Raw genomic sequence first — 26,725 nt, forward strand, 5'->3', positions numbered from 1 at the left:
GTGTTACAGGGGTGGCAACTCCTCTCGACATATGGGACACTGAAGTCGAAATCTCATCCAACCTTCCAAGCAAGCACTATGAAATATATGTCTGCAAGGCGTGACCATATATAAACGACGAGCGAAGACGCCAGCAACACCGGTATCTTCGTCTTCGGCAGTGAGTACTGGCACCTCCAAGACTTCACGACAGATTGCGCAGTCAATACTCCTCGTCGTGCTTTGCTTCTTACTGCCATCATCACCTGATGATCGGGCACGCTCGATTCCAGGTGTGTCATCAGCAACCAGGCCAATTGGCAAACCACCAGCTTCGAGGCTATCCTCGCGAAGAACAGGATGGTAGTCCCAAGCATCAGGGGCCCAGCCAGCAGGAATGCCAAAGCGGGGACCGATAACGTCTTGTGCGGCAAGAATAATAAGCTGTATCCAAAGCCAGGCGCAAAAGACAAGGAACGCATGCCTATCCGAGCGGGCATAAAGAAAATTGTCCTCTTTGATCCAGAAATAGGCTACGGGGAGAAGTCGTAAGATGGACTGGCCAACAACGAATGGCCAGCCAAGAGCTCGGCGGCAGTTTCGACGAGTATTACGGAGGATTTGAGGGATCCAAAGGGATAGATAGATGAGGACACACAGATTCAGGAACAACGACCTCAGATTGGGATACCATGTTGTGGAAGAAATGGCCAGGAATATAATACACAGGGAGGAGAGAATCATGCGGCCGATGATGCTCTGGAAGGATTGGGGGGCCTCCTCAGCAGGTTGCGCAGTTGTGGCGCCAGGTACTGCAGCAGCAGCAGCAATCTCGGCATCGATATCTTGATCGGAGGGAACAATTACAGGCTGTTGCTGAGATCGAGGAGGGGGAGGCATGGCCGGTTGGTGTGCTGTCACAGGCCCCGGCAAGAGTGATCTGTCTGGAGTCGTCGCTGCGGGTAGCTCTGTGCCGTTGGTGTTATCGCCCATGCTGTTCGCTTCCCGCTCACGTCGAGGCCGGGCTTCAGGGAGCTGAACTTCATGGACTTTGGCGAGAAAGCTTCCACCAATGGTCATGGATAGAAATGCGGCAAACAAGAGGGCTAATGTTGGCAGAAAGGTGGCGCCAGCAGATGATACCCAAGTTGCAGCAGCAGTGAAGGTCATGCCGTCAACCATGAGCATCATGGCGATAGTCCAAAAGCTCACTCGACCCATGGTCGACGGGGTACAGGACTCGCGCATCTGGTTCTTGAGGAGATTGACCTGACCAAATACAACGATTGCGTAGACAAGAATCCATGTTTTGACCTGGTACAGTTGAACCTCTATCTTCATGCCTGTTAAGTGCTGGGCCTCACTTGGGCCAAAATCTGGCGGTCCTTTAGTCTCTAGAAAGAAGCCGCAGTCTGGAGAGTATATGATAGCCGACATTTGGAGTTTGGGTATCTTTGGGATGGGCGCGCCAACAGGTGATTGCAACTCTGACTCGGTAGCGTCGATAACAGACTTCAAAGCGTCCTGCGATGATTCCTGGGAATCTATGTTGAAATGGTTTCGACTTGGTGGAAAAACTTGCGCATACATAACATATTCGCAATGTGGGGACGGATTAGTAGTGTATAGAGGGTTTTCCAGATCTGAAGTCCATGGTACAGTCTGGTCTGAATATATGTTCTCCTTCTTCGTCGCAATGGTGTGGGCGATCGACTCGTTAAGTAGCCTCTGACTAGACTGAAAGAAATCCTCACTTGGTGTAAGGTGCGGCAAGCCGAATATGCCCTCGAACTTCTCGCTGGTGGTGGTCATCAAAACCACACCCTGACGTGGCCAATGTACACCCCATAGCCTCATTTCCCAGTCATGGCCAGAGCCATGAGTATCCTCAATAGTCGTCGTGCCCTTGACACTCCGTATGAGACCTCCAGCGACGGGGACGCTACTTTTAGTTGGCAATTGCTCATACTCGTTGATGGTTTGATTCCCTTCTAGGCGCAGCATCATGCGACCAGTGCGACCAGTGATGTTACGCGCCCAAGGCACATTATCACCAATCCAGTCCATATCAGGAGCAATTTTGCTCAGATTGTAGCTGTTATATCCTCTAGAGATAGAGCCTTTCGGCTTGACCCATTCTCCATGAACAGTCCCTGATGCATTCAACCAAATAGGCTCACCATGTCCAGCGTCCCACAGATTATGTTGTCCAACAGGTGGTATGGCATGTCGGCTGAAAGCCAAACTCCGCTCGCGGAACCTTTCCAGACCGCCCCAGGAGAGGTTATCATCCGCACGAAAACCCGTGAGATTTAGAAAGGATGGCTTCGCCTTGGAGTCTTTCCCCGGCACTGGTGCGAAATCGCCCCAACGGGAAGCATTCAGCACGTTCAGAGCATCCTGAAAATGATCAAGTCTCTCGCCAGCGAGATCAGAAAGAGTCAGAGATTGACTTGAGTAGTCGCTATCGGGAAAGACGAGCCAAACAATGAAAACAATAAATATGAGTGTAGCGATTGGATGTTGGGCTTGAGGCATGATGGTTGGATGGCCCACGATAGCGAGCGACTATCACTGTATCATGCTCAAATTGGTTTAGTCGTCGGTCCAAGACGACGTGGTGAAGATAGTAATGACTGAGGGATTGAGCGTGATGAGGGAATGAGTTCGGAGATAGGTGTATGCGGTGGCCGATACTTGGTGGCTGGTAGCTTCTCCTCATGAGATATTGTTTGAGTTATGAGACCTGACGTTCATGGAAGTGGTACGTATCGCAACTCGGTGGTTGTTGGCTGCTGATGGTGCTAAAAAGAAATGCCGTATCCGTCTATTTTCCGGCACAGTATGAATAATAATAAGGGGCAGCTCAGCAACCTCAAACAAACCAGGTACCGCCAGTCACAACCACTAACGCACATATACACGCTCACGAGACAAACATTGCACTCAAGTAACTACTTTGAGTATCTCGGTGTCTCTCAATATACTTCCTTCTTCAATTCAGTTCATTTAACACGCCATCCTTTCGTCCTCATATCCCAATATCATGATGGCTAGCAACGAGCCGCAACCAGATTCCATAGCTAACAGCAAGCCTGAAATTGTATGTTTTACTCTTCCGCGGTTCAGGCAACCGTACCTGGATCCATTTTATCTAGTGCCGCACCGAAAACCCTTAAGTTGGGCTGCAAGGCCTTCATGGATGGTTTTCAAAAGCACCGCTAACTCGTTCTTTGTCACAGCCTTCAGATGATGCTCGCGCCGATGTCACAGCCGCTGTTGAGGAGCTCCTGAACTCTCTGTCTAACAAATTTGCTGGTGTCTCGTCAGAAATCTTTGCGAAAAGTGAGTATCTAAGGGCTCGTATTCTGCACCATACCGCTAACATAGTGTGAAGTGGATGAGATGTCTCGGAGGCTGGATAATCTCGAAGCAGCTCTTCAAGAGAGCAAGGCCAAAGATGGAGGGTCGACCAAGTCTTCGTAAAAGTTGAGTTCAAACAAAGGATACATGGTGTTTAGGCTTTGTCTCAGTTGTTTCGATTCATCACATGCACATGGAAGTGTTAATACGTCTCGTTACGATTTTATCATGTCGAGGTCTAGTCGACTAAGATCCAAATACATAAAACCCTTTGATTCGTGACTTTCTTTCCGATCTCAATCATCATGTATATGGTTCTTTACAGTTCATCCTTGATCTCTTCGACCTTCTCCTCGACCTTCTGCGTAAACTTGCGAAGAACGTTTGTCTTCTGCTGAATCTGGTCACGCTTGGCGGGGGCGAGTCCACCCTTAGTGAGAATACCGTCCAAACGAGCGAGCTCCTTCGACACCCAGTCATTGTTCGAGCTCAGCTTGTCAAAAACGCGCACGTAGTACTCGGCATATGTTTTCTGAGCAGAATCGGTGAGGTTCTCGACCTCCTTCTTGACCTCCTCGGCGACGTCGGCGATGGCAGCACCACCTGTGATCTTGGTCACGAGCGTGTCAAGAGACTCAACGGTACCAGCAACGGTATCCAGACCGCCGCCGGTGACTCGGTGGGTTCCGGCATGCTCATTGATCCAGTCAACAAAGGCCTGCTCACTGCGTCCACTTTCGTAGGCTACAGCCTTCTTGCTGCCAGCAGGGAACCACTTAATAGTTGGGTAGGACTTGACACCTTGCTCCTCAGCCACTGCCTTGCTATTGGGAGCTTCGGCATCAACCTTAGCGATCAGGACATTCTTCTCGTTTACGAATGTGTTGGCGAGGTCTTCCCAGGTAGGGGCAAGGCTCTTGCAGTCTAGAATATGTCAAGATTAGTGACATTGAACAAAAGAATGGCGCAGGGAACACTAACGTCCACACCACGGAGCGGTAAAGGCGACAAGAACATGCTTGTCGCCACCAATGGCCTTGGGGAATGTCGCATCGTTAAGGTAGGTAACCTCGCTGGGTAGCTCAAGCTTCTTCTTGGGTTTTACACCAGTCTTTTCAACGATGAAATTGGTCAGGCTCTCAAGGTCGCGGCCAGACTTGTAATCCTGAGGCTTGCTGCTCTTGCCATCGAAGAACTTAAGGGTAGGGAAACCCTGGATACCAAATCGCTTACCAAGCTCACGCTGAGCGTCAGCGTCGACTTTGGCGATTTGGACCTTGTCCTTTGCGTACTCGTAGGTATTGGCTAGGTCCTCCCATACAGGAGCAAGCGTCTTGCAGTGCCCACACCACGGAGCGAAGAACTCGACGAGGGTAGGTTTGCCGGACTTGAGAACGATATCGTCAAAGTTGGAGGGAAGTAATTCGATGACGGCGGATTTAGCTGCGACGGTAGCAGCAAGGGCGCTCAGCACGAAGCTCTTGATAAGAACCATTTCTTAATATGAACTTGATTCGATTGTTTCTGGATGAAAGAAAAGTAAAAGGAAGCAAAGCACTGTCTGCAATCAGAGAGGTGCTTGTTTCTGGAGGGTTGCTTGGAAATCCACCAGAGATGCCAGCTTGCATAGGAATGTCCGGTGTAAGGTAGGTGAATATCCCTGTAGGTTTAAAGCGGGACCTACAGCTAAGGCGAGCTCGAGCTGTATTGGTCAGCCATCATCATAGGTACCGACTGGCGACAACAGCCCGTACCTTGGATTACATTATTTTCGATGAAGTATCCTTGATTGAAGTTTTCTTTGTTCTCCCGACTTATCATATTGGATGATCTCCTTCAAATTAAATATTTGCATAAATTAATAGCCATCTACCTTGGATGTGGGCTACTCAATGGCCTATACGCTGTGTGTTAATGAGAACCTCAGCACAACTATAACATGAATCCAATGAGGCAGCCATGCGAATGAGACTTGGCGATTCAGAACCTGCGAAACAGATAATAAACAAAGCCTATCTAACGTCTCCACATAAACAGGACGTCGATGGGCATCTAAATCCAGAGCTTCTTGAAATACCATATTCACGACGAGAGCGCTCTGGTTCTTACAATTGGCCCTGCCGATGCTTTTTTTGAGCTTCAACTCCAGCTTCTGAGTTATATCTTCTACAGAAATGTAATAATACTCTTGGCTGCTGCATGAAGTCTTTGCACAGGTTCACAACAAAAACCAGCGTTGTGCATATAGGTGGTCAAATGAAGTACAATGTTGGCGGATATTTCTTGAGAGCGATCAGAACGCAGCTCACGATCCTTGACAATCTTGCTCCTTAAAAGGATTACCGTCCCAGCAGCAAGACGGCGCTGTCCTCACAGTTATACACAGAAAATTCAGGAATGGCATACTCAAGCTCATATAGAAGTCGAGTTTAATAAGTGAATGGTGCAAACCGACGCTCATGTTTGCTTGCCTCTTCAGTGGATGTCAAGTAACCTTGTTGGACAGATGGAGCGGGTCTCTTTGAATTATCCCGGGTCATCGATATTCCGGATCCCGATGTGCCCTGCTCCAAGCCGAACTGGGGCTGCGGACCTAGTAGGTGCACACAAGTCAAGTAAAATTTCCAGCAGTAACCCAACTCGCGAAATCAAATCCTCCCGCAACCCTTCGAGCTTTCGGCCTTCAATCATCACCGCAAAGATGTCTCACGAAAGCGTCTGGAACTCCCGCCCCCGAAACTACGGCAAGGGCTCTCGCAGCTGGTACGATTATATATCTCTTTTGCCCGAAATCCCACGCGCCCGACAGCGTCGAAATCATCGACCGAAAATAATTGATGCTAACATCTCTTAGCCGAGTCTGCAAGCACAAGGCTGGTCTCATCCGAAAGTACGACCTCAACCTGTGCCGTCAGTGCTTCCGTGAGAAGGCCAAGGATATCGGCTTCAACAAGGTGAGTTTTAATCGAGCGGAAGCAATATGGGCCTCAACACCCAGGACGACGTTCGGTCAAGTAGTGGGATCAACGAAACTGACCTGAGATTACCTGCAGTACCGATAAACGATCATGACATCCGGTTTTCTCGGTTAAGGGATGGGGGGACTGCTGGAGAGCATAGTATTGTGTGGATGGGGGGAACTCTCAGCAGAACGTCAAAGGCCTCGCGGTAACAAAAAATGAGCACTCGGAGGGCGGCCGCTTGGAACAGGAGTTTTATGGCTTGCTTGGGTCCCTCAGGAAGATCGTGTGTTTGACGAAAATCCTCCGAGGATAGACGAATACCATTGCATCGGACCTCGATCATGTCTCTGTGACCTATCTTATCCTCCCACTTTTCCGCATGACCAGCCTGTGGCTATGGAGTGTATCGAGTCAATGTGATTAATGACAATCCAAAAGAAAAATTCCAAGTGCTGGCACTCGCGCACCCTTGACGACTCTTGTGCTCATCAAATGTTGCTCCAGTCATCATTACCTATCACGGTCACAATGACCATACTACCGCAATGGATAAACGATTCAAGGCGAAATAGATCTTTTTAGTGTATAAGTCTGATTACTGCCTCCCCTAGATTTTGTCTAATTCAAGTCACCAAGAAGGTGGGAGGAAGCAGAGCGGAGATCTTTGAGCCCCATGGCCAGTTAAATAAATATACAGGAGCCAAAATGGACTCAAAGAAAGACATTGCATGATTGTACATAAGCGTGATAATTCGTACACCGTCCCCGTTAACCTTTTCATTTATTGTCTAAAGCGCCGCTTATTTGAGGATGCGAGTGCAGAGACCAGTAGCGACAGTTCGGCCACCCTCGCGGATGTTGAATCGCTGACCAACCTCGATGGCATTGGGGTGACCCATGGTGACAACCATCTCGGTGTTATCACCAGGCATGACCATCTTACTGGAGGCATCCTCAGTACCCTCGGGGAAAGTCAGGTCAATGGACTCATCTGCTGTTCGGAGGTAGAGCTGGGGTCGATAGTGTTCCTGGAAACCGGTGTGTCGGCCACCCTCCTCCTTGGAGAGGACATAGAGGGAAGCGAGAAACTGGGTGTGAGACTTCACGGTGCCAGGAGCGCAGACGACCATACCACGGCGGACATCCTCACGACGTACACCTCGGATGAGGAGACCAGAGTTGTCACCAGCCTGGGATTGCTCACAAGACTTCTTGAAGGTCTCGATATCAGTAACCTTGGTCTTGATGACCTCCTGGCCCTTGCCGACAAGCTCGATCTCTTGATCACGCTTCAGAACACCACGCTCCACGCGTCCAGACACAACGGTACCACGGCCAGCAATGGAGAAGACATCCTCGACGGACATCAGGAAGGGCTTGTCAAGGTCACGCTCGGGGGTTGGGATCCACTCATCGACGGCAGCAAGGAGCTCGTCGATCTTCTCGGTGCCAATCTCGGGGCGCTGGTTCTGGAGAGACATGAGAGCAGAGCCCATGATGACGGGAGTGTCGTCGCCTTCGAAGCCGTAGGTGTTGAGAAGCTCACGCATCTCCATCTCGACAAGCTCAAGCATCTCGGGGTCATCAATGGCATCGACCTTGTTTACAAAGACGACAATTCGCTGGACACCAACCTGACGAGCGAGGAGCAAGTGTTCACGGGTCTGGGGCATCTGTCCATCGGAGGCAGCAACTACGATGATGGCACCGTCCATGTTGGCTGCACCAGTGATCATGTTCTTGATATAATCGGCGTGACCAGGGCAATCGACGTGGGAGTAGTGGCGGTTGTCGGTGGCGTACTCGATGTGTGCGGTCGAGATGGTAATACCACGCTTTCGCTCCTCCGGAGCCTTGTCAATGGCACCATACTCGAGGAAGTTGGCGAGGCCCTTATCGGCCTGTCGCTTTGTGATGGCAGCAGAAAGAGTGGTCTATGATATAGAGTCAGTTAGATTTTGGCAGAGAAAGAGAGGGGAGAGGTTATAGGATATAGAGGACGCAGTCGTACCTTGCCGTGATCGACGTGGCCAATTGTACCGATGTTCACATGAGGCTTTGATCGCTCAAAAACAGCATATGTGCGGTAAAGGTTGAGGACACCGGAGGTGTTCTGCTTGCTAAAGGCGGACTGAAGAGGGTTGATGGGGTTAGCCCGTAGACCTTGTCGGGCGGTGCGCAAGAAAGGCGCAAGGGATCGGAAAGCGGTCGACATTGTAACGGCTCCCTCTGGATAGTATAAATGACAACGACAAACGAGATGGAGCAGAGAGAAAGGGGAACAGAAACAAGAAACACACGATGGTGCTGTCGGGGTGCACGATGGAGACAGAGATGGAAATGGGAAACGGCTATAATGAGGCCTCGAAATTTTCTCGAGCTATCAAGCCCAGGCCTCCTCTTGTGTCGCTCTAAAGGTTGTCTGTTAGGGAATGGATATCTAGTGGAGCCAACCCGCCCATTTTACGCCCACTCAGACCACAAGGAAATAAAACAGGTAGATCACGTGGAGCTGATGAAGCTGGTGTTCCAAGTTCCTGTACTTACCTACCTATGACCAACTTACTACTTTATACAAGTATGGATGGTGTCTTATACGGAGCAGCTAAAGAGCTTTATGGTTACAAACGCGTACGAGTTGCACTTCTTCGTATTGGTGTAAATTGACTACCTTACTTTGGACGGGCAATGGTACTTTTCTGGCTTCCAGATTTATACAATCTATCAACGATTCTGGACTAAGGTACATTGTGTACTTATCCTTCCGTGCTCTCGGGGAATTTCTAAATAAGTCTCGGTATCCGTAGGCTCTGAAGTACTGTAGCATATCTGAAGTAATTAAGAATTTTCTTCATCAAAGTATTTCGTGAAGCACTGCCAATCATATGCCTTCAACAACAGCATAATACCGTGGAAGTATCATGTACCCTCATCTTATTTGCGGGTTCCAGAATTTGACCAGTGAGACGGGTCCATCGGAGAAGGCCAACTAAAAAGAACCTCCCAAGTCGCGCGCCATATAAAAATCTCAACCGCAGCACCTCAACTCACAAGCCTTGACACCTTTCCCTCTCCTCACTGAATCAAGCATTACTCCTCATCACATCCTGGAACCATTCTTCCCATCGCTTTAACCTACAACACCTAAACATCGTCACGAATACGATTATTAAACTTACCTGGTCTAAACGCGACCGTCTCTTCAGACCTTCAACAGCGATAACAGCAACCTCCTATCAGAGCAGGTTCATTCACAAACCCGTAGCCCGTTTCTAAAGTAACTGGAAACGCTCAAAATGGATCCTGTTGGTCAACAACAGCAACACCAGGGCGAGCAACCTGAACTCAATGCCTTTGGAAAACTCACTGCTCAGTTCCTGCAGTACGGAGCCAATGCATCCAACAACATTTCAAACGCCTTCGACAGCATGGACACAAAAGCTTGGCTCCGTCTGACCGTCGTTGTCGGTGGCTACATGCTGCTGCGCCCCTTGTTCCTCAAGTTCATTACTAAGGGAGCTGTCCAAAAGATGGAGGATGACGATGCCCGCGAAAAGCGCAAGGCACAGATTTCTCCCAATGAGCTACGTGGGCTAGTTGAGGATGAGTCTGAGATTGAAGAGGAGGGCGATGGCACTGGTGCCGATTGGGGCCAGAAGGCTAGAGTGAGGCAGAGGACTATGCTGAAGGATCTTCTCGAAGCTGAGGAACGAAGGAGGGAAGAGGAGGAGGACGATAAAGATATTGCTGATCTTCTAGAGGATTAGACTCTTATCATCTAGGCTTCGTTGGGCGCATTGGTGTGGAGTTTCTGATTTGGCTGATTGAAAGTGACAAGACTGTCACATCACGCCCTGCAAGCACGTCTCCTATACTGGTCACTGACTTGATTGAAAACTTGAACACCTCCACTTCAGCTTCTTGTAGAACACAGTATTAAGCTGGGTTTCCCAGTGAGGCTGATTCTTCTGATCAGAATGAATCCCACCAGACCATACTGATTATCCAAGAAAGCGGAAGAAAGAAGTAGTCTGAAGCATAATATTATTACACATGTACAGTCTCGCCGGTGTTTGGGACCATAAAGATTCTTGGGTTGACCTAGGATGCCCATGCTTATTTGAGAAAGCTTCCAACCGAATGTGGTTCACGTTGACCGGGGAACAGGTTTACCCACGGCTGAGGTCAGTCAGTATTATAGCGCTGAAACTACACGTTTGAGAAAGGATTAAGACAAACTTGATAATCTAAGACGGGGAGTATAACGATAAATTGTTTTTACGTGTGGATTTACACGTATTTCTGGCACCTACCACTAGCGACAGCGTTATATATTAACGCCCCTAACTATCAGGCATTCAGAGCAGGCCACCGTTTACCAGGTTTTGATAGCCCTGTAAGGCATGAGAATAGGTGCTGGGCATGGGCATTAGCTCTGAGCATAGCCGCGATTATCCCAACCGAATGTACGAGAGGTATTATTATCCATTGATATTACTGGCAATCCCTCCAGTGTCAGGGAGCTTGGGCAGATGTCAATGTCTTAGGATTGCTACTAGAGGTTATTTGAATTACCTAATCTGGTGGCATGTGAAAATCCGCCTGCTGTATTGCTATGTACAACCGTTCGATGCTGCATAAAGTTCTCTGTCCGGTTACCGAGACATGATATCCATGATCCATCTTGTGGTGATACGTTACCCTTGAGCAAATCGGTGATTTTTAAGGTGGCTTTAATGGCGTGCAAACCGAAACGTAGGAGGGGCAACCTGGCGGGGGGTGGCAGGGTAGATGCCCAGCTGCCCGCCAAGAGGTACTTCGATTTGCGTGATTCCACAGCCAATTATTAAGTACTTCAAGTGATTGATGCTATGTCATCTGGCTTCGTACTTCGATTTGGACCCAAGCTGCGCCCCAAGGCATCTCCGACATCTTCTCGTTCCTTCTGACGTCGCCGCCTTGAAACCAAGACTATAACCGACGAAGTAGATCGTGTCTTTTTTCTGCATTTTTTGTCTAGGCTACCAGGCTTGATCTTATAGTTTTGGCTTCAACATTCTTTAGAGCATTTCTCAACGGGTGAAGACCTGGACTGCGAACTATTTTGGAGCGCCCGCACCAATAACAACCTAACCTTCCCGTCTCCAGCAGGCCTGTGCGACAATAGAAAACAAACCTCAGCAACTGCCCGAACTGCGACTTGATCTAAGAAGATCTACTTGTCCTTCGTTTTATGATCCGTGGTCGCATTTGCTGTTGCTGTTCCCTCGATAGTGTATCATGATTTGGTGCCGATCAGACATATAGACGATTGCATCATGGGCGAATCGTTTGACATACAGAACCTCCTCCAGGCGGGCTACTTCACCACTTCCCGAGCTAAGAGTCCGAAGCCGTATGTTCACCAAGATCTTGCTAAAGAACTACCACTTATGCAGAAAAATAGTCCATCATCGCCAAAGTTAGATGATCGTCCTTCCTCTCAACCCCCACCATCGCAACAACCACCATATCAGCTACCTTACTACCCTTTGATACCACGACCACGGTCCGCCGCGCCGACACGAGTACCAAGAGCTAGACCGCCGCCCCCATCTGTGGAAGATGAGGAAGTTTCTCTCAAGCGAGAGCATGGCGTGTGCCTCGCAAAGTATCAGGAAGAAGAGCCTCCATCTCGTGGAGATATTGAACAGAACCCTATGATAATGGAAGTTCATGAATATAACCCTGAGCGGCGCTTTGTTATTCTGACAGGGTCATCAAGCGGCTCAGAGGGTGGTGAAGCAGAAACGAGGGTTGGGTCGGACAGGAGACGTGAGACGGGGAGACGAAGAGAAGAGGATCGACGCAACGAGCCAAGCAGGAGACCTGAACCTGAACGAAGATCTGAACCCGAACGAAGATTTGAACCTGAAATGAGGAACGAAACAAAAACTCCTCGCACTGACCGTTTCGAGAAAGCCCAAAGGAACGAGCGACTCGAGCGACAAGACCGGCCATCGGGTGACGCATACACGGACACAAGATCCAGCCGGAGATACGATAGTAGTCTCAAGGCTGATGCAACAACGAGCAGGGAGCGTAGTCGACCACCGTTGGAAAAGAGAAGCAGTCGGCAGGATCTACCTCGACTCGAAACCGAATTTAGAGACGAACAACTCCCCGAAAAATACCGTACTCGTCCTTCAGCCCCCGCCAGTGGACGACATGACCAGCCCCCTGCACGACCCCCAAAGATTCCTCTTGATCCCCAGCTCGCACCTGAAGTTATTAAAAGCAGCGCCAGTGGACGGGATCAAGCATATTATGGACAGTCCCAGAGTGCTTCTCGTAGGTCTCCTACTCGACTAGGGCATGTATCAAGCGCCCCGAATGAACGACGATATGATAATGGCCACACTCGTACTTCTTCAACCGCTTCCACCTCAAAGCGTACGAATGTCGAGACTGAGAAACCGACACGCCCCCTTTCAAGAGAGCGGGTTGGAGATGCATCATCCCGCCCTCTTTCCAAGGATCGTGATGAGCAAGCTGCCCGTCCGCTTTCAAAAGAAAGAGTTGGAACTGAATCCTCTTACCGAGGCGATTACTTACCAAGAAGTACCAAGAAAGATAAATCCCCTTCCTATGGGAGGACTGATCGTGAAGATTATGGAAGATCATCGACATACCCTCCTCGTGAGCCAACACGGGAACCAACAATCAGACGTGATGACCTTCGTGATGATCGAGCCGACGACAATCGCTCTGGGGACGATCATCCAAAGGGTCCACGGGAATTGCACCCAAGACGTAAGAAGTCTGTCGTGTTGCAGGATGAACGCGAATCTCAGCCAAAGTTGGAAAAGGTTGACGCACCAAGTGGTCCCCGATTGAGACCAGGAGGACCTACGATGCCTATTCCAGTCGTTATACCCACGGGTTTGGCAGACTCGGATGATTTTACTCAAAACTTACGGCCTGCGTCAACGTTTCCAGTTGCTCGAGATAAGCATGTTCTTCCAGAGAGGCCCAAAAATGAGCTTCCATATCCCGTGGATGAGGACACTTTGATCGACCCCTTCGATACTCGCGGCAAGTCTGAAAGGATTGCTAGGCCACGATCCCAATACGAATCAGACCCGATCATATCAATGCCCGAGATGCCAACGCCTATTGCCATCGGCCCCGAAACACCACTTGAAGCCAGGCCAGCATCAGCTATTTCATCTGTCACTCGCTCTCCAGCTTCTTCGCAGTCATGGCAACCTCCAACATTTGACCCCAACCGAGATGGCGTTCGCCTTGAGAAACCGGTGGGGTCTGTTAGGCGTCACTCGGAGCATCAAGAAGCGACAGGTGTAACCACATTCCCCGAATGCCGCCGCAAGCACCCCGTTGCAGGTTTGGTGGATTGGCTTACACTGCCTCGTACAGAGTTCAACATTTGTCCTGATTGTTATGGTTCCGTCTTCGCCAAAACCGAATACCGAAAGCCATTCCAACCAATGCTTCGCCCCACGGCTCAAGCGATCGCATGCGATTTTGGCGTTGGACCATGGTATCGCATTGCTTGGCTTCTGACCTTGAAAAACGAAGTGCCGGATCTACGACTCTTCCATGAAGTTGCCAAAGCCATATCTACCACTTACAGCCTCCCATGCCCTGGTGATAGAGTCACCACCCGTAATTGGCTGACGCTCTGGAACCCATACACTCGACAGCCTGTATATGATTTTACCATATGTCCCCAATGCGCTCAAATTATCCAGGCACTGTTCCCCAATCTGACTGGCATCTTCATTCCTCTGGACTCCCGCTCAGAACCTACTAGGGGGCTTTGTGCCATGCGTTTTAAGCCAAAAAGAAAGCGTTTTGTTATGTATTTTGACGCCATGGAAACGACTTCAGATCAAGCTCGACTGGAACAGGAAGAGCCAGACCTTGGCACCCTTTCACAAGAAGTTGAGAAGATGGCCACAGTGAGCGAGTGTCAGGAAGACAAGCCAATTACCAACGGATACTGGCATGTCATGCAATACCTTCGACAGTTCTCTGTCTGTGGTGAATGCTTCGATGAGGTTGTCAAGCCTTCGATAAAAGACGACAATGTCATCGCTCGCAACTTTTATATGAAGCCACAAAAGCTGCCACTCGCAACCTGCCAGCTCTACTCTAATCGAATGAGAGAGATTTTTAGAAAGGCATGCCGGTGGAATGACCCCAAATATTTAGAAGCTAAGGTACTTGAGAGGATGGATGTCGAGGCTATGATTCACGAAAAGCTGGCAAAGCTGGATAGATCCAAACATGAAGACGAGGATTGGGTTGAGGAACAGGTAGATAAGTATATTCAAGAATGGAAGAGGTGGGAATGATGGGATATGACGCAAGGGTTACGATAAGGTGGGACATCTGCATCTTGGAGTAATTAGAAGGACATAATGAAGACATGTACTTATGCTAATACGGAGCGACTCGAGTGAGCCTTTATGAGAATGACACGAACATTATATGAACATTGTCTATGTTGTATCTACTATAGTAGGTACCTACCTACTAACCCACCTACTAGGTACCTTATCCAAGTAATAACTAGTACGGAGTACCTTGGTGCTCTCATTGTAGGTAAGCCACGATGATCCCCAGATCAGTGCGAGTAACACTACTCGCACTGCCATTTAGTGGGATGCAAACTCGCTACTTGAAGTGGGGCAGACTTAGGGTCTCTCCGCCCACCAAACCGCAAAAATATCCTGACTGAAATTTCGCGAGCCTTGCAACCTCCCACTCCATCACCAATTTCGACGCCGCACGACCCGAGGTACGAGCTCAACGCCAGCTGTTGCAATTGATCTGGAACTTTTTTATACTAACCCAGGCATCATCAATAGGTCCAAGTCTCAACCTTCGCAATGGCTTCGCGACCTACCGTCTCTATCATCGGCAAAGATGGTGCTCCCACTGGAGCTACCCACGCCATTCCCGCCGTCTTCACCAGCCCGATCCGACCGGACATTGTCCAGCAGGTTCACACCGGTATCGCTAAGAACAAGCGACAGCCTTATGCTGTGAGCGAGAAGGCTGGTCACCAGACCTCTGCCGAGTCTTGGGGAACTGGTTAGTACACGATGTCTTTTTCACACAGATTTGTGGTTCTAGAGGGGAAATTTTCTGTGGGCGGGGAGAAAATCACGGAAGTGGACGAGGGAGAGACGACAAATGCCATGGATTGCATGGCGATGAGCAGAACAACAGGCTAACCACATGGCAAACAGGTCGTGCTGTCGCTCGTATTCCCCGTGTCTCTGGTGGTGGTACTCACCGCGCTGGTCAGGCTGCTTTCGGTAACATGTGTCGTTCCGGTCGCATGTTCGCCCCTACCAAGATCTGGCGCAAGTGGCACATCAAGGTCAACCAGGGCCAGAAGTAAGTCTTTTTAATCGACGTTGAGGCTCGTAATTTCAGGGCTAACGTGCAAAACCAGGCGATACGCCGTCGTCTCTGCTCTCGCTGCCTCCGCTGCCGTCCCCCTGCTCCAGGCCCGTGGCCACCAGGTCAACTCCGTCCCTGAGGTTCCTCTGGTTGTCGACTCCGCCGTCTTCGAGGGTGCCGCCATTGCCAAGACCGCTGCTGCTTTCGGTCTCCTGAAGGCTGTTGGCGCTGGTCCCGATATTGAGAAGGTCAAGAACTCCAAGAAGCTCCGTGCTGGTAAGGGCAAGCTTCGTGGCCGACGTCACCGCCAGCGACGTGGCCCTCTTGTCATCTACGACCCTGAGACCGATGGCAAGGAGCTCGTCACTGCTTTCCGCAACATCACTGGCGTCGAGACCTCTCCCGTCACCGCTCTCAACCTCCTCCAGCTCGCCCCTGGTGGTCACCTCGGTCGCTTCATCGTCTGGACCTCTGCTGCCTTCAAGGCCCTTGACGAGATCTACGGTTCCACCACCGAGGCCTCTGCCCACAAGCGTGACTTCCTCCTACCCTCCAACGTTGTCTCTCAGGCCGATCTTACTCGTCTGATCAACAGCTCTGAAATCCAGAGCTCCCTCAACGCTCCCAAGGGCGAGGCTGTCACCCGCCGATCTGCTGTCCAGAAGAAGAACCCTCTTAAGAACAAGCAGGTCATGCTTCGCCTGAACCCTTACGCCTCCGTGTTTGCCCAGGAGGCTCAGAAGAAGCAGAACTAAAATAATTCTCGACTTGCTGGGTGTGCAGCGGGTTAAGACGGAACTAGATGATGGGTCTTGCATGGTTTGATATTGAGGCGTAATGGCTTCTTTCAAGGTTGAGCTCTCTTAAAAATGAATCAGAGATATGATACGAATTACAGCCTGACTCGGCATTGGTTCCACAACTTGATGCTTGTTTGCCGTAACTGTGATCTTGACTTGCTATGTCTGCTTGCAGTGTGATTGTCATAATAGCAGTCGTTTTCGTTTTCATGACTGATACCATATACACATGTGGCATCGAGGTTGACCTGTACAGTGACTACCTAGGTATCTTACATGTTGGTAGCACGGGCTGTTTTTCTTGTTCAATGATCGTCATCCAGCAAATGAAGCTGTTCATCTATTTACTCTAGCTGAGCAACTCTTCGAGTAGCTTCTCAATCTGTGCCGTATCGTTAATCTTGAAGAATTCAGCCACAGATCGTGCAAATCTGCTTGAGCCGTCGTCAATATTCTCGTCGCTCTCTGCTGCAAAGCACAGTCGTATATACTGCCAACCACGCTTTTCCCGAATCTCCGGGGTGGCACTGAACATGCTACCCGGGCTGCCCAGCACCAGATGAGGTGCATGTGTACTATGGATCAAAAATGCATTTGCCAATGCGGTGCCATCAATAACAGGAGCAATGTTACCCCCTTTGGACTGGTAGAGAGGGTGCTTCTCGAAGTGGACACGCACCCAGACGAACATGCCTCCACGGGGCCAGTCAAAATCGAACAGGCGTATCTTGCTGACAACTTCGGAGTCCAAGTCTGGGTATTGGGACGTTGGCTGCCTCGGAGAAAAGGCATTCTTCTCAAGGATAGAGCACATTCGGGTCATGCGACGCTCGTACTCTCCACGAAGTCCCTCAAGCCATCGGACCCAACCATCAAGCTGCCAGCCAGTGAACGAGGGTTTCTCTGATTCCGGGAGAGAGGAGAATGTCTCAAGAGTTGATGAATGGGGGCCGAGAATGGCTTGAGCAATGAGTGCTTGGACAAAACCTGAGGGCTGGCCAGTGCTGGTCTCTGCGATCCTATTCATCGAAAGTCAGCCTTTAAGATATCGATTACTGAGATACAGAGTAACATACCTAGTAAGACGCTCGATGAATGCGGGTTGCGCAGTGACATAACCCAATCGGGAACCAGGAGCAACTGTCTTGGAAAAGGTATCGAGACGAATGACACGGCCGTCAACATCAATGCTAAGATATGATGGAACAAGCGAATCTATAAAGTCGTACCCAGATGACTTGACTGTCTTGTGTGAATCGGCCACTGAGGGGATAGCATAGCCCCTAGCTTTGGCTTCGTGTATCGCAGCGGAAGGGAACTGGAGATACCAATACGGATCATCTTCAACAATGATGATGTCGTACTTGCTTGCCAGCGCGTAGACCTCCTTTCGTCTCTGAACGCCTACAACACCACTGGTAGGGTTGTCTCCCATCCTGTATTTAGTGGTCAGTATACGAGCGCGTTCTTACTTAAGCCAAATTACTCACGTTACCGTGTATAAGAAATGTGGCAGTCGTCCGTTTTGAGGATTCCAGTTCTCGAGCACTTCTCGCAAACCACCAGATCCTTCGACTATCATACCTTCCTCGTCAATCTCAACTGGAACGACATTGACTCCAAGAGGCCGAGCTTGAGTAAGGATGTTACCAAACACAAAAGTCTCACAGAGCATGCCCGGCCGCTCTTCCACGGGATGCAACCCCTCATACCAGGGGTCAACCAGGAGCTGAAGGACCTTTGAGAACCCATCGGTGCCGCCATTGTTGAGAATGACATCCGCGCCACCTTGGTATGGAACGTTTGGGTGAAGTACTTGGTTCGTGAACTGCCTAATGAAAGAGTGCAGCGGCGGGTAGCCAGTCACCTGTCCATACTGAAGGGCAGTGGCAAGGTCAACCTTCTTAGTTATGTCTGGCTCGTTTAGAATCTTGGGTATAGAGATCCTAGACGATGTTTTCTTGTAATCTGGATTTCTCGGGGCGTTTTTGTCCGGACTGTTGCTATGTCCAATAACACTGCCTGACAGAGACTCAGTTGGTGGCTCAACCTCGTCAGGGTAATTCGGCGATGGCTCCCAACGGTCCGCGTTGGATATCTGAGCTTCCAAGGTATCGAAGGGGAAATATTTGACATTGGGCATTCCTACCAGCCGTGTTAGTACGGACGTGTAAGACGGAGGCTAACAATCAAGGTTTCGGTGCCTCGGCGCCGGAATCGTCGATCACCGAGACCGAGTGCTACTTACCTCCAGCAAAATTGCTGATGCCCGGAATCTGCATGAATTTGTAAAAGGCCTTGATATTGCTTGGCTTGCGATTTCTAGTCACTTTCGAGAACAGGTGCGACAGGTCTTTGGGTGGAGGTAGAGCTTGGAGAGCCGTCGCAGCTTGCGAAGCTCGGGCTGCAGCATCAGTTGCGGATGGTGCCATTGCCAAGATCAAGACCAGTTGATTTTTCAGAAATTGTTGTGTTTCCAGGGAAGAACTTGATGGATGTAAAGGCAATCAATATGTAAGAATGAAAGAACACAAGCAGATAAAATAGAGGTTCTTTTCCCCTCTTCAAGTACCCTTGACGATTCTTCGCGTATCTCTAACCGGATGTTCTAATGATAAGGCAGACCAACTATTGCCCTGAATGGGTTGCACCAGACCTGTTCAATCGCATTCCCGATGGCCGAATTGCCCCAAAACGTTGGATCCATGGTCCTTCCGACTGCATTACAAATCCAACCCCGACTCCCGCCATTCTAACCCACCATCACAACATCATTGCACTCGCACCATCCCCAAAGACCCCATAGTTTGCCGAATCGGATATGGAGTGAGTGGGAACCACCACCAACGGTTTGCTTTACAGTCTGAAGCCCTTGTCCTAAGCATCCTATCACATCGTCTGGGGTCAAGAGGATAGTGAATCGTAAAGTCCTAGACAAATGGCGAAACTACATTGCGAATTTCCGTAATACCTCGTCTTTCAGTCTTAATCAGAGCTCTTCTCCCCTTTCTCCACATCAGGTTGAGCTCCAGGCTCATAGTGAAATCCAATTTCCTCAAAGGTCTGAGCCTTGCAGCCTAGTTGTTCGAATCTGGCCTTGGCTTTGAGGAACATGCTGCGCTGCCACATGAGCTCATCATTCCAGTAGGGCGGCTCTTTTCCTGGCCGCTTGGCCTCCATAATCCAATCGTGCAATTTGTTGATGTAGTAGCCATCTCCGTTGGGACCAAACACATGTAAAGCGTCGCCTTCCTGCTTCTGCAATGCCTGACTCCAAGCTTCCATGGCTTCCCGAGAAGGGAGCTCAATGTTATTAGACCACACAGCTGAAAACAGAGCTGCTTGGCTCTCACTCAACGGCCAAGGGGCTGCTTTCATGTTGAGACCCGGGAAAACGAGGGTTGGATGCTGAATATTGAAAACATGTTGGTACAATCCATGCACACCTCGGCCTGTGGTAATGAGCTGGTGGCCTAGATCCCCAAGAAATGGGAAGCTAAAGAGGAAGCCGGTGCAGAAGATGATGGCGTCAATATCCGTCTCAACTCGGCCATCCTTGAAACGGATTCCCTTCTCCTCAACCAAGAACTCCTCAACCTCTGCTGTTTCCGTACATCCAGAGTGAGCTAGTCGATCTGGGGGTGTAGGATGTCGCACTGACAAGATCGCAGGCTTTCTACACTCCTGATTGATCTGCAAAGCAATGTCGAGCCCAGACGGGCCATTACCAATCACAACTACCTTGCTGTCTCTAAATGGGTAGGGAGTGCGATACTGTTTAGAGTGCGTAATTACTCCGGGGTACGCCTCGTTAAACTCTTTCAAGTTCTTCATATTAGGCAGATATGGTATAGAGTAGTGACCGTTCGCAACGACCAAGGCATCAAAGGTATCCGTGGTTATCTCGCCACTATTGATAGTCGATTGTGTTTCAACTTCCCATCTGTCCCGACCATCTCGCACTGTCATAGTCACCCGCTCGACACGTTGGCAAAAACGAATTAGGGGTTTGACATCATCTGCATAGTTGACCAGATAGTCCTCGATCATAGGCCTCTCGGGGAAGAGCTTCGAGTCCTCGGGAAAGGCTTGGTCGGAAAATCTCATGACTTCTTTTGGGATATTGGCGTGTAGATTCTCGTACATCGGCGAAGTGAAAATCGGAGCTGATGTCGAATTCCATCTTATGGGGTTTTCAGGAGGGCAATGAGGATCTTCTTGAGGCACAGGACAAGTTCCTGGGGCTAACCCATAGTATCGCCAAATGCCGCCAACATGGTCTTGCTGCTCGAAGATAGCAATGTCTTCAAAACCCTGCGCAATGAGATATTTCGCTGCCGCAAGTCCAGTAGGACCGGCCCCGATGATTGCGATTTTGTGGACGTCGAAAGACGTCGGCTGAGTCAGAGAGCCCATATTGTGCTGTAAGAGATGAAGCAACTAATGAGACAGCCTCCCGTCGTAAGCATGAGCCGATTCTTCACTGGTGTAAAGTTGTGAAGCAGGAAAGATAAACAGCACATCAACGAGTTGCCTAGGTAGTAGTCAAATTCTTCAATGGACAAGCCTGGGAAGAGTCATCAGCTTTCCCTTGCCATCGAGATACGCCTAAACCTGAGTGGGGGGGTAGGGGCCATTTCGACTTTGACCCGACTCTTTTTACTGCTTCTGTTAAGTCACAGTAGTTTCGGTGCTTCCCATTGGAAGTCCTGGCCTGTTGTCGGCCCCAGAGCCGCATAAGAGCCGCCGTCTAACACCCGGCGATTTTCAACAGCACTTCAGTGATAGACTGATAGGGTTGACCCCGGGGTGCAAAGAAGACTTCTAACGTTAATTCAGGTGTCAAAATTACTTAGTTCAAGATTCTCTTAATCTATACTAAATTATACTAAGCTTATCCAAGCTTACCCAAGGCTTCTTGTCACTCAAGATAGAGGTCCTCGGTTTTATTGCATCCCCATGCTAGACCGCGATCCCTTGACCGCCTTCTACTTTCGGACCTATCCCCACCACAGCTTCCTCCTTGCTCGGAAGCTTGCATATCGATTTCATTGTTCCAACAACAATTCACAGGTCCACGAGCAAATCAGCGCCTCGCACACGCTTAACAGTAGCTTGACCTAACGGTAAAGACCTACGAGATGCGACAACCATAAAATCATAGAAACAACAGATAAAGCTGTCGCATATGGTTTAATACAGCAACACAATCCCTCTGGCTTTTCAGGTCCCGCCGACGCGACTGACATTGCGACCAAACCACGATGAACAACTCGCAACCCAAAGCATCACCACTCGACCAGGGCGAACATATATCAATCGCCCAGCTCAGTCCGGATGTCTCAAGTCAAGACGCACGAGTTATAATTGGCACCGTAACTATCACATGGCCATTTAGCATCCTCAACAAATCTATCGCATTTCTCCTAGCTGAGCGAGACTTTCGACTCCGGCGCGAGAATGGCCAGGTGCGGATCCGTTTCCATGGTGCAGCCGCTAGGGTGATCGCAGATGCATCGCTGGGAGCAGGGGATGAGGTTCGTGTGAGCCTGCAGGGTGTCAAGTGGGAGAAGAACGAGACGCAGACTCAAGTCGCAGGAAGCACTCTTGCGTGGCAGCTCGAATTCTCAAATCGCTTGTTAATTGGAATCCGTCGACCCGGAGAAGAACAAGACACGTTGCTCACTATTGACGCCCCAGACGCGGAGACGGGAGTTACTACTACCAACGGCCAAATTGATAATACTGACCAAGTCGACACCCTCACATCCGTGCCCGAACGACCTGCTACACCTACGCCTTTGTCTCCAGAAGCCACCTTGCCTCTGAAACGAACTGCTTCATCGAATTTGGATCCTCTTGAATTCGCTTCGCCTGCTTTCCTCAAACGAGCGCGTGTCTCTTACGGTGCATTATTCGAAGGCGATATAGACATGTTAGATGACGAAGTTGGCAGGGCCAAGTCGAAAAAGCGTACACGGTTCAGTCTACCTGCCAACTCTTGGCGTTACACTAGCCGATCCCCTAGTCCTGAGCCCGAGAATGATCATGAAGAGGAAGATAAAGAGGAGTCCTATGTGAGCAGTGTCTCACAGCGCAATGGCGAGACAGAAGATACTACCGCGAACACACCGCCGCGACCGGCGATGGTTGACCAAGGCAGTCAAACAGTATATGTTGACTTTACTCCAATGCCCAGTGTGCAGGTTCTGGCTGAATGCAGACCAGCGTTTGGGTTGACACAGACGACTCCCACACCATTTACCCGAACGAGACAGTTTGAGAGGGACGACTCTCTTGTGAACCAGTCTTTACCGCTCGCAGGGAACTCGACAACACCACAGGGGATGCCACAGGGGACAGACGAATATTTACTGGGTCGTACCCCAAGCAACATTAACACCGATATGGCTTTCAGCTTCCCCCCACAGACCGTACTCTTTCCTCAGGCCACGGGTTATTTTCCGGAAGAAAATGCTCGAAATATTGGGGCGGATTCGCCTAGTTCCGTTCCAGGAGAAGTACTGGGAGATTATCCAGCTGAGTTCCTGGAGACTGAAAATCTCCCTCAGAATGCTATAGAAGCTCTTGCGGGTCTCGCTGGGCATGAACCAGCATTTCACTCTACATTCGCTGCAACTTCGCAGCCAACCCAGACTGCTTGGGCTGTAGGATCATCCCCTGGACCCCGCTCTGTAGTTGCTAGTAGCGACGCTGAGAATCCAGTCGAAATCTTGAGCTCTTCGCCACTAAGGGAACAAGGGTCGCCGGAATCTAGTAGAGACCGCCAGTTATCTCCCTCACGAGAGAACACGGATATGAACACAACCGCAAACGTATCTCCAGAACCCACACTCGAGGAACCGGCCAGTGAAGCAGAGTACTATCGCGATGGTGGTGATGAGCCTGGCGATGATTACGACTTAAGGAAGTACTCCCGCACGCACGATGACGATGACGATATAGAGACATCCGAAGAGGAACCCGATCTCGATACCAATGACCCTGATACACAAATCATGAACCCCGACGAAGATGACGCGGATCGCGATGAAGATGTCTTAAATCAAGAGGAATATCTTGACGACGAATACCCTGACACGTACGAACAACGATCTGACATTGAAGCAGAAGAATACGAAGGGTCGGAAGTGGATGCTGAAGGTGAATATGACTCGGATGAATATGATTACTATGACGAAGATTGCGCAGAAGCGGAAGCAGACACCCGCCCTTCTGCTACCCTTGCTTCTAGGGAGCCCATTGTCATCGACCTCCTTTCAGATTCCGAAGATGAGGAAGCGCCCGCACCAGAACCAGAACCAGAACCAGAACCAGAACCAGAGACAACAATGGGTGTAGAGGTCAAAAATACAGACGGCAACTCAGCACTTGACACAGAAGAGGCGGAAACACCACCAATGTCCAAGATAGAAGAGGATTCTGAAGTACCCGAAACAGATGAGATTATGGCTGAAGAGGAAAGCCAGTGTCTGTCGCGGTTCGACACGGACGAAGAACCCCTGCCTTCATCAAGCAAGGGCGGCAAGCAGGAAATAGAGATACAAACGGTTGACAGCGGCCAAATGGGTTCAATGGATGAGGGCCAAGTCCCTACATCTCATATTGAAGACTCAACCAAAAATGAAGCTGAAGCTACCGAGGCCACCATTTGTACAAACAAGCAAAGGGGTGACAGTGAGATCATAGACAAAGCAAAGTCGCCTGTCCCTTCAACTACCCCTCGGGAGTCTCCCATCGCAGAAGAATTGCAATCCCATGGTTACGAAGCTGGAGAGGAATCAAATCCAATGGAAACGGAAGCATGCGATATCGACATGGGGAATACCCCTCCACTGCAAGAAGCAAAAGGGCACGAGACAAAGGATATTGATTCTGCTCAGTCTGCTGCGACAAAATCGCTAGACGAGACTGCAGTTGAGCCTGAAGTGACGGTCGAAGCCATGGAGATTGATGAACTACCATGCAAACCCACTCCAACAGCAGAAATTCTTGAGGCCAACGATGATACTAGCAAACAAGCAGACACCGCGACCACGGAAGCTCCTTGTGAAGCATTAACACACTCCCAAGAACCATCCCAACAGCCACAAGAGGCTCTGTACGATGATGCAAGATCGTTAAATTTCCACAAAACCGTACCGTTACCCAGCGAGAGTCAATCTGTGGCTTTCGAGATTCAGGAAAATATAGAATCCCAGACATCCCAAGATCTTGAACATTCTGAACCGCATGAAAACATATCGGACCGCTTGTCAGAGATGGCTACTAACCCACCTTCTCACACGATGAATGCCTTGTACCAAGCCGACAGGGGTGAAGTTGAGAAGGCAAGCGATGAGGCACTGCCTGAAAATGGTGGTCAAATTTCCCCTCCACCAACGCAGAACCCAGAAGTCCAGACCCCGCCGGAAGACAGCATCAAATTCTCACAAAACAATTCTGTTGAACATCTTCCCTCTCCTGGCGGCACACAACAGGTGATTGAGGTCGAAACAGTCGACACCCTTAGTGTCGTCACTCATGCCCACCAGATAACGGAGGAGGAGGAAGGACCAGAGGATCAGATCATGGCCGAACTATTACAACAGTCTCCCATGCGATCCGAAACACACCTTCCTATGGATCCTGCTTTGTCCACGGTATTGTCGCAAACTAAATCGCCTGAACCCACTGGTCCAGCTGATAGGTCACTCGTAGGATCTTCCCGAGACACTGAGGCAGCATCTGAGGTCATTGTCGCCAAGTCTTTGCGACCTCGACGACACAGGCCAACTAAATCATCAGGTGGCCATGACCACGACGATCCTAGCCTGGCTTTTATCACAGCCACGTCCACCTTGAAGACCACGGACCATGGAAGTAAGCCTAGCAGTCCAACCACATCAAACAGCAAGACACGAAGTAAAACGCACCACGATGATCCGAGCATCCAACTGGCAGGTGGCTCCATACAGGCAGATACAAAGAGCAAAGGGAAGAGAAAGGCAACCGACGATGAGAGTATTCACAGCGTGGACAACAATTCACCAGGATCCCAGCGAGTGTTGCGTTCGAGAAACGACCACGGTGACCCTAGCATATTGCTTGCGAAAGGTTCAAGTCCATCGACTCGCCAGACTAGAAGTCAAAAGACGCCAGATCCAAAGCGAGAGACCCCTAGGCGTGAAACTCGCTCGGTGTCGCGAAGTTTTCATCGGCAGGATGAGTCCCCGAATATGTCGTTCGCTTCGCTTAAATCACCTTCCATAGCTGGCTCTACAGCGACTGTGCCTGAAGAAGAGGATGTCAAACCTCTGAAAATGCAGCTGGTCAAAAGCCTGCGGACGAATCTGCCCGACTTTCTGTCGCTTAAGATGCTCAGCAGAAACTCAATCGACAAGACGACGGATATTCTTGCTGTCATAACACAGTCACCGCCTCCTCCACACCGACCGAAGCACGGCCCTCGGGATTTCATGCTCACTTTGTCTCTCACGGATCCGTCGACCGCGCCGACACAGGTCCGAGTAGCCCATATTTTCCGGCCCCATCTAACATCCCTACCGGATGTAGACAGTGGAGATGTTATCCTCCTCCGCCGGGTCAAGGTGGTGTCAATGAAAGGCCGTGGCTTCGGCGTCCGTTCCGAAGATAGCTCGTCCTGGGCAGTCTCGAAATACAACGAACGAGAAATTCTTACGCAGGTCAAGGGTCCACCTATAGAAATTACCCCAGAGGAGATCGAATATGCCAAGGGTCTGCGGCATTGGTGGAGCCTCCAGGATGACAACGCTATGGGCAAGATCGAGACGGCGTCCCGGAAGGTGACCGAGGCAGGTAAAGAGAACGCCAAATGAGTGGACGGGCATAAGAAGAAATATTGTGGATTGGAGAACGTGGCAGGGATCTCACCTACGGCATATAGAAAAAGGGCATGAATGCATTCATTGCTTTCGTTTATGTATTTTGGAGATTTATGACTGACGGTGTTTTGGGAGCAAACAACGTCAACAGGCAACCTTTTGACATAAGGAGGCTGCTAAAAGAATCACATCATTCTGTAGCTAATTAGGCCCGATGGCTGATATCGTAATTATTTGCAATTCGATTTTTTCCCCTCATGTATCAATACCCAACGCAGTCACAGGCAAACAAGTGTATCAAATCTACTTATGCCGAGGGTATGTTCACCACATGTAAGCT

At 49.9% G+C, this 26,725-nt stretch overlaps 10 protein-coding genes across 10 annotated transcripts; 5 read left to right on the forward strand and 5 right to left on the reverse strand.

Annotated features, from left to right (window-relative positions):
* Positions 1 to 3: 3 nt before the first annotated feature.
* On the reverse strand, positions 4 to 2,517 carry FSUBG_9720 (TUL1 RING-domain protein; the record flags this gene model as incomplete). The annotated part of the gene is made up of 1 exon (XM_036688264.1): positions 4 to 2,517. One exon carries the CDS (start codon positions 2,515 to 2,517, stop codon positions 4 to 6), a length of 2,514 nt encoding a protein of 837 aa, XP_036534784.1.
* Positions 2,518 to 3,028: 511 nt separating this feature from the next.
* Positions 3,029 to 3,465, forward strand: FSUBG_9721 (heat shock factor binding 1; the record flags this gene model as incomplete). The annotated part of the gene is made up of 3 exons (XM_036688265.1): positions 3,029 to 3,082; positions 3,222 to 3,324; positions 3,377 to 3,465. The coding sequence occupies 3 exons, from the start codon at positions 3,029 to 3,031 to the stop codon at positions 3,463 to 3,465; spliced, it is 246 nt and encodes an 81-aa protein (XP_036534785.1).
* Positions 3,466 to 3,661: 196 nt separating this feature from the next.
* FSUBG_9722 (disulfide-isomerase erp38) lies at positions 3,662 to 4,837 on the reverse strand (the record flags this gene model as incomplete). The annotated part of the gene is made up of 2 exons (XM_036688266.1): positions 3,662 to 4,266; positions 4,324 to 4,837. The coding sequence occupies 2 exons, from the start codon at positions 4,835 to 4,837 to the stop codon at positions 3,662 to 3,664; spliced, it is 1,119 nt and encodes a 372-aa protein (XP_036534786.1).
* Positions 4,838 to 7,105: 2,268 nt separating this feature from the next.
* FSUBG_9723 (translation elongation factor EF-Tu precursor mitochondrial) lies at positions 7,106 to 8,520 on the reverse strand (the record flags this gene model as incomplete). Its single annotated transcript, XM_036688267.1, has 2 exons — positions 7,106 to 8,239; positions 8,317 to 8,520. 2 exons carry the CDS (start codon positions 8,518 to 8,520, stop codon positions 7,106 to 7,108), a joined length of 1,338 nt encoding a protein of 445 aa, XP_036534787.1.
* Positions 8,521 to 9,601: 1,081 nt separating this feature from the next.
* On the forward strand, positions 9,602 to 10,072 carry FSUBG_9724 (trafficking PGA2 domain protein; the record flags this gene model as incomplete). The annotated part of the gene is made up of 1 exon (XM_036688268.1): positions 9,602 to 10,072. The coding sequence occupies one exon, from the start codon at positions 9,602 to 9,604 to the stop codon at positions 10,070 to 10,072; it is 471 nt and encodes a 156-aa protein (XP_036534788.1).
* A 1,551-nt stretch (positions 10,073 to 11,623) lies between these two features.
* FSUBG_9725 (uncharacterized protein) lies at positions 11,624 to 14,662 on the forward strand (the record flags this gene model as incomplete). The annotated part of the gene is made up of 1 exon (XM_036688269.1): positions 11,624 to 14,662. The coding sequence occupies one exon, from the start codon at positions 11,624 to 11,626 to the stop codon at positions 14,660 to 14,662; it is 3,039 nt and encodes a 1,012-aa protein (XP_036534789.1).
* A 537-nt stretch (positions 14,663 to 15,199) lies between these two features.
* On the forward strand, positions 15,200 to 16,474 carry FSUBG_9726 (60S ribosomal protein L4-B; the record flags this gene model as incomplete). Its single annotated transcript, XM_036688270.1, has 3 exons — positions 15,200 to 15,404; positions 15,563 to 15,713; positions 15,772 to 16,474. The coding sequence occupies 3 exons, from the start codon at positions 15,200 to 15,202 to the stop codon at positions 16,472 to 16,474; spliced, it is 1,059 nt and encodes a 352-aa protein (XP_036534790.1).
* A 394-nt stretch (positions 16,475 to 16,868) lies between these two features.
* Positions 16,869 to 18,951, reverse strand: FSUBG_9727 (aromatic amino acid aminotransferase I; the record flags this gene model as incomplete). The annotated part of the gene is made up of 4 exons (XM_036688271.1): positions 16,869 to 17,538; positions 17,596 to 17,955; positions 18,010 to 18,664; positions 18,768 to 18,951. The coding sequence occupies 4 exons, from the start codon at positions 18,949 to 18,951 to the stop codon at positions 16,869 to 16,871; spliced, it is 1,869 nt and encodes a 622-aa protein (XP_036534791.1).
* A 553-nt stretch (positions 18,952 to 19,504) lies between these two features.
* FSUBG_9728 (flavin-containing protein) lies at positions 19,505 to 20,935 on the reverse strand (the record flags this gene model as incomplete). Its single annotated transcript, XM_036688272.1, has 1 exon — positions 19,505 to 20,935. One exon carries the CDS (start codon positions 20,933 to 20,935, stop codon positions 19,505 to 19,507), a length of 1,431 nt encoding a protein of 476 aa, XP_036534792.1.
* An 848-nt stretch (positions 20,936 to 21,783) lies between these two features.
* Positions 21,784 to 26,379, forward strand: FSUBG_9729 (uncharacterized protein; the record flags this gene model as incomplete). The annotated part of the gene is made up of 1 exon (XM_036688273.1): positions 21,784 to 26,379. One exon carries the CDS (start codon positions 21,784 to 21,786, stop codon positions 26,377 to 26,379), a length of 4,596 nt encoding a protein of 1,531 aa, XP_036534793.1.
* Between the last annotated feature and the right edge of the window lie 346 nt (positions 26,380 to 26,725).

This window comes from Fusarium subglutinans (genome assembly GCF_013396075.1).
Source record: "Fusarium subglutinans strain NRRL 66333 chromosome Unknown NRRL66333_c0000154, whole genome shotgun sequence".
NCBI classification, from domain to species: Eukaryota; Fungi; Ascomycota; class Sordariomycetes; order Hypocreales; family Nectriaceae; genus Fusarium; species Fusarium subglutinans.